Source organism: Artemia sp. Qi Xiang Cuo, chromosome 4 (assembly GCF_049724085.1).
Source record: "Artemia sp. Qi Xiang Cuo chromosome 4, ASM4972408v1, whole genome shotgun sequence".
Classification (NCBI taxonomy): Eukaryota; Metazoa; Arthropoda; class Branchiopoda; order Anostraca; family Artemiidae; genus Artemia; species Artemia sp. Qi Xiang Cuo.
The window spans coordinates 85,307,921-85,314,195 of NC_142797.1; the positions used below are offsets into that span (position 1 = coordinate 85,307,921).

At 30.6% G+C, this 6,275-nt stretch overlaps 1 protein-coding gene across 1 annotated transcript; it reads right to left on the bottom strand.

The window, feature by feature from the left end:
• Positions 1–1,236: 1,236 nt before the first annotated feature.
• Positions 1,237–4,340, bottom strand: LOC148953557 (uncharacterized). The gene is made up of 3 exons (XM_089088003.1): positions 4,259–4,340; positions 2,774–2,958; positions 1,237–1,370 (listed from the first exon to the last, which is right to left on the bottom strand). Exons 1-3 carry the CDS (start codon positions 4,338–4,340, stop codon positions 1,239–1,241), a joined length of 399 nt encoding a protein of 132 aa, XP_088944129.1. The 3' UTR covers positions 1,237–1,238.
• Between the last annotated feature and the right edge of the window lie 1,935 nt (positions 4,341–6,275).

Consider the following 6,275-nt stretch of genomic DNA (forward strand, 5'->3'; position numbering starts at 1 on the left):
AGCAAAGCGCCAATGACGCAGTAGGTTTTATACTTTTACAGTGAGAGAAGGAGGGCATAACCGAATTCTTGTTTGTGGTGATTTTTGTTCGTTTCAAGCTTGATTTGCTTATTCAATTTAAGTTTCACTCGTTTAAAGTTTTATTTATTAATTTACATTAATATCTATTGTATGTTTGTTTATATGGATTGTTTATTTAATTTCTGTTCGTTTTAAGTTTCATTTATACTTCAATAGGAAAATGTTTTTTCGTTTTAAGCTTGATATTCATATTCAATCTAAGCATTACTCTATTTAAGATCTATTTATTCATTTATATTATTACTTGTTGTATGTTTTTGCTATGATTGTTTATTCAATTTCTGTTTGTTTTGCGTTTCATTTATTCTTTAATATTAATTTCTGGTCGTTTTGATTTTGAATTTTAAAATGTATTTTTATATGATGAGCTTAAGTTTAAAATGGCCTTTACTATTCTTTGAAAAACTTATTTTTCGGATTTTTTTTAAATTAATTTTTGTTCGTTTTTGATTGCAAAAAATTCAAGTTTTTTAAAATTCTGTATTTCAAAATCAAACCTTAAAAAAAATATCAAAATATTCATCAAAGATTCAAAACTGATATCAAAGTGAAAAAATGGGTTTGTGTCAACCTCGGAGCTTTTATTATCTGATGTTTGAACTATTTTTAACAAAATTGCTATCTCAAAATTTTTATCAGATGGGTTTTGGGAAAAAGGGCGTGGGGGAACTGGATTAAGCTTTGGTCTCTTTTGACTCTTTAAAAGTGAACTAGAACTTTCTATTTTCAATCAAATGAGCCCTCTGAAGTTTATACAAGTATCCCTTATATAAGAACCATATGCATCCCCAGAGTATAATTTACACACCCTATCCCGGGGCCCGGGGGGGGGGGGAGTCAACCCTGGAGTTTTAATATCTGATGGTTGAACTATTTTTAAAAAAATGGTCACCTGAAATTTTTCAACAGTGTTTTGATAGAATATTCATAGACACTATATTCATATAGAGAATTATAAAAATGTTTTTCTTTTCCACCACCTGTTATTTATTAAAAGGCGTTGTTCATTTTTCTTATGAAGGTCACTTAACACTTATGTTTGACGAAGGGCCGAATTGAACAAAATGTTTTTTTTAATTTTTATCGGATGTATTTGGGGGGGGGGGGGGGAATGTCGGCTAAGAGGGAGAGGCTGAATGTCATGTGATTACCTCTTATTATTCAAAATTTAACTTGAACTTCGAACGACCACTTTCCAGCCATGTCACTTGAAATTTTTTCTCTTTTTCTTCTTCGGCTTTAATGGCATTCTCTTTTTTCTCTTGAGCTTTAATGGTAGACATCGCCTCCTAAAATATACACACAGACACATATAGTGATACATATACACAAATTAGTACAAATTAAGTGATATATATACACAAAAGAAGCAGATAAATACATATATACACATACACAAATAAGAAACAGATAAATACACACACACACATATATATAATGATACACATACACAGATGCACACACATACTCAGATAAAGCATACATAGATAATGTCATATGGGATACTACTACTGTCGTTAATGTTAATTAAAAAAAAGCCCATCATAAAGTACCGATTAATGAGTAGGCTAAAATACACCACATACAGTCATTAAAAAGTATAACATATCACAGTATAAACAAGAAATGTAGATGAAAAAAATCTGCAACTTTTTTTTTAATTATGTGGCATCAAACCAGGGGACTGAGGAGGCACTGGCCCAGGCACAGAAATTTTATGGGTGAAAAATTTAAAATATAAAATAAAAAATTTATAATTTAAAAAAAAAACGAAAAAAAAATTGCTATTGAAGTATAAATAAAACTTAAATGAACAGAAATTAAATAAATAATCAATGCAAACAAACATACAATAGATATTAATATAAATGAATAAATAAATCCTAAAACGAATGAAACTTAAATTGAATATGTAAATCAAGCTTGAAACAAACAAAAATCACTAGAAACAAGAGTTTGGGTATCGCCTACTTTACTTTATTTGGCGCTTTACTGAAAACCAATTTCATTACAAATATCTCCTTTGGCACTTTATATTGAAATAAACATTAAAATTATAGTAAAATTTTGAACTGATGAGCTTTCAACAATTAATATCATTATAAATCTAAAATTCAGCTTAATTTATTAGTTCTTTCTAAAGTTGTTCAAGACGAATACAGTTTCACTACAAAAAAGAGTTTGGATACTGCTCCCTTCCTTAACTGTAAATAAAAACCAAAAGCCTACTCCGTCATTGGCGCTTAACTGAAAACGAATTATATTACAAATATTTTCTTTTCCAGTTCTTACAGCATTGAAATAAAAATTAAAGTACAGTGAAATAAATTCTTGAACGGATGGCTCTTTCAACAACTAATATTATTATATATCAAATATTCAATTTGATGTTGTTTATACTTTCCAAGACTGTTCAAGACACATAGTTTTCAGTAAAACGCCAATGACGCAGTAGAGAAGGACTTATAGTGAGAGAAGGAGGAGATTCCCAACCTCTTGTTTGTAGTAATTTTTGTTCGTTTCAAGCTTGATTTGCATATTCAATCTAAGTTTCACTCGTTTTAAGATTTGTTTATTCATTTAGATTGATATATATTGTAGGTTTGTTTGCATTGATTGTATTTTTAATAATAATAATAATAATAATAATAAAAAAAAAAAAAAAAAAAAAACAAAAAAAAACAGAACAGACCTGGAATGGAAATTTGGAATATCTCTTTGGAAGACGGTAGAGGTCAGAAAGATCAAGATTGACAAAAAGATCAAGAGGTCCCAATTCCTGAAAATCCACATACTTGCAAATGTAAGTCGTTTCAGCTTCTTCAGCTTGATCATCTATATGTTCCACCTTCAAAAAAGAAGAAGTTAGTTTAATATCTAACAGAAGGTAAAAAGAATGAGGAATGAATCTACGATAGTAACATTCTTTCTATTATGTTTCTACCAAAATATTGTTGTACACAGTTTTTTATAATAATTTAAACATGATGAATTTCCAAATCTCTGGTAAAGATAAAAAAAAAGTAACAAGTAAAAGTAAGTATGACGGTACTAGACTCTTAAGGTCCAAACCGGCGGTGCTGATCTCCGTTCCGTGGCCCTTCAGCCAGGAAGTGCAATGGGAGGCTGGGGACCAGTCATCCTGTTCTTTCGCACACCCTTCCTGCTTACCTTCCCCAGAATTCTGCAGGTACCCATTTAAAGCTGGGTCGACTCTGGCTAAGCTTACAGTCACACCACTGACCCGCGTCCCAAACCCAAATAACTGGTCACGCCAGGGATCGAACCCGTGCCCCTTGGACAAAGAATTCCCAACCCAGCGCTCGTCCAGTTAGCTAGGACGGCTCAAAAGATAAGACCCCAGTTACTCATTAAAGAGGGATGTATCAAATACCATGTGACTGCAGCAGTTATTATGTGGGTGGAACTCATCAAAATTTAGAAAAAAATATCTGCAGCAGAATACGGAGGATATAACAAGGCTTAAAATTCTAACAGTTCTTTTGATGCTGCTCTAAGCCACCATATTTTGAAAACCTATCCATACAACACTCATTGTAAACGTCTCCCTCACTAGAAATGATTTGAGCATTAAACAGGTTGTTCGGGAGCCAATAGAAATTAAACTTGCGCTAAATAATGATAGTTTTTAAATATCAACTCAACACATTATACACAAATTCAATTAAGAATGATTAAACAAATTACATTCCAAACCGAAAGCTAATAAAAACGTTAAAAAAACACACCTTTTTGGCGGACACCCAAAAAATTGAAAATAAAATTTAAAACATGCTCTTGATTTTTTTTTTTTTTTTTTTTTTTTTTTTTTACATGAATGCAATGCCTTGTTTCGTGTTTTTTTCTTAATTCCTGGTTTAACTACGAAAAATAGAACTTCGAAAAGTCGAAAAATAACTGGTCTAAAGGGTACCCAACCAAAGTAAAGTATTGTAATAATGACTGCAATAAAGATTTACTGGGTACTTAAAACGGAGAAGATTAAAGCGACTAAAAGAGTTGCGAGCATATGAATGGAACTATTTGCAAAGGGCAGTTTTTCGGAGTTTTGAGAGTTCAGGGTGCAAGAATAGGCTTTATAAATTAATATTAAGAATTATAAGTCGTTTGACTAGGAGTGAAGGTGAAGAGGCTTCATTTTAATGAGTAGTATTACCTCGGAAGTGGTCAAGTTTCTGAAACATGGACGCTTCGGAAGATGGAGGTCTTGTTCGGTGTTTTCTAGAAGGTTCTACCATAGTTTTGGGCACCTATTCGACTGACCGTATTTCAAACAATAGACTGTCCGAAAAATATGGTTCTATCCAAAAGGCTGATAGTATGGATAGCATAGTATGTCTAATTATACCTAAAGGTTGGAATGGCTAGGACATGTTTTGCGGATTGAAAATGACTGACTGAAAAGATAATTCATATTGGCCATATACCTAGAAATTAGACACAAAAAAAAAAATTAACAAAAGTAACCAATTCGAGTGTCTCCCCATTAGATAGATGAGATATAGAGGATTTTATGAAAAAATATGATTATCTTGAAAACAAAAGACACGGAAGGAAGAAGGAAGCAGGCCTCACCCCCTATTGATCGCTTAAATAGGTTGTATTATGGATTTTAATTTGACGAAAGTGCCAGTTACGCCATCTAATGGGTTTTTCACCCAGATCCCGCCTTTATCGGGCCACTTCCCTGTCTGCTCTTACCTAGTATCCCATTCCCTATTGAACCCCCAGATAAGAAAACTACATTGCAGAAAAAAAAATCCAGCTCCTGTTCCTAGTTTTATTATTTGGTACAAGTGCTGTTCATGTTTTGTATTTTTTGGGTTATTTTTCCTTTATTCTTTTAATGTCCCCTTTAACGTCTTATTTTTATATATATCATTTTTTTTTGTTTTATTGAACTAGACATGTTTTAATTTTTTTAACATGTTACGACCAATCTCAGTTTAAATGATGACAAAAGAATGGATTTTCATCATGTAATCTTATTTTTGGAAATCTTTTTCCACCCTATTAATATTTGTTACTTTCATGTTTTTCTTTGTCTGTTTTTATTTATAGATTCCAAAATTCGAAGTATTGCACTAAGATATATATTAATAATTTATAATAACTATTACTATTACACAATTAATACGTAATTAACAAATTCGACTTATTATTAATGTAAGTTAATATAGTTAATTATCGAAGTTATTAATAATACGCTATTGATTAACATTATATTATCAACTAATAATATATTAAGGTAGAACTTGAATCTTAAAAACTACCAGACATATCTGATGTAGAGATTAACAACAAGACTTCCAGGAGTTTCTGCCTAGAACTTTAGTGAAAATACAAACTTTTCACTGATAAAAAGTGATCCTTCCTCTCCTACACCTGATAAAAAAAACTCGATCTTTTATCCTATTTAATTAAAAAAAAAAACTTTCCGAAAAATAAGTTTTTCAAAGAAAAATAAGGGCCATTTTAAACTTAAGCTCAGCAGATACAAATACCTGCTAAAATTCAAACAAAACACGACCAGAAATTACTATTAAAGAATAAAGGAAACCCAAAACGAACAGAAACTAAATAAGCAATCATAGCAAAAACATACAACAAGTAATACATAAATGAATAAATAGATCTTAAAGCGAGTAATGCTTAGATTGAATATGAAAATCAAGCTTAAAACGAAAAAAAATATTTTCCTATTGAGGCATAAATGAAACTTAAAACGAACAGAAATTAAAAAAACAATCAATGCAAACAAACATACAATAGATATTAATGTAAATTAATAAATAAATCTTAAAACGAGTGAAACTTAAATTGAATATGCAAATCAAGCTTGAAAATAACAAAAATTACTCCAATCAAGAGTTTGGGTATGACCTCTTTCTCTCACTTTAAAAGTCTAAAACCTACCGTGTCATTGGCGCTTTACTGAAAACCAATTTTATTACAAATATTTTCTTTTGTACTTAATATTGAAAATAAACATTAAAATTATAGTAATATTTTGGACTGATGAGCTTTCAGCAATTAATATTATTATACATCAAATATTCAGATTAATTTATTAGTTCTTTTTAAAGTTGTTAAAGACGAATATAGTTTCCCCACAGACAATTGTTTGTATATTGCCTCCTTTCATAACTTTTAATAAAAACAAAACGCAAACT

Bases quoted from the DNA above. Each gene is read 5' to 3' on its own strand.
- LOC148953557 (XM_089088003.1), bottom strand. From the start codon at position 4,340: ATGGTAGAACCTTCTAGAAAACACCGAACAAGACCTCCATCTTCCGAA. The intron at 2,959-4,258 runs GTAATACTACTC...ACCTTCTGTTAG, and splicing joins GAAACTTGACCACTTCCGAG to ATATTAAACTAACTTCTTCT. The intron at 1,371-2,773 runs GTCTGTTCTGTT...TGTATATTTTAG, and splicing joins ATTCCAAATTTCCATTCCAG to GAGGCGATGTCTACCATTAA.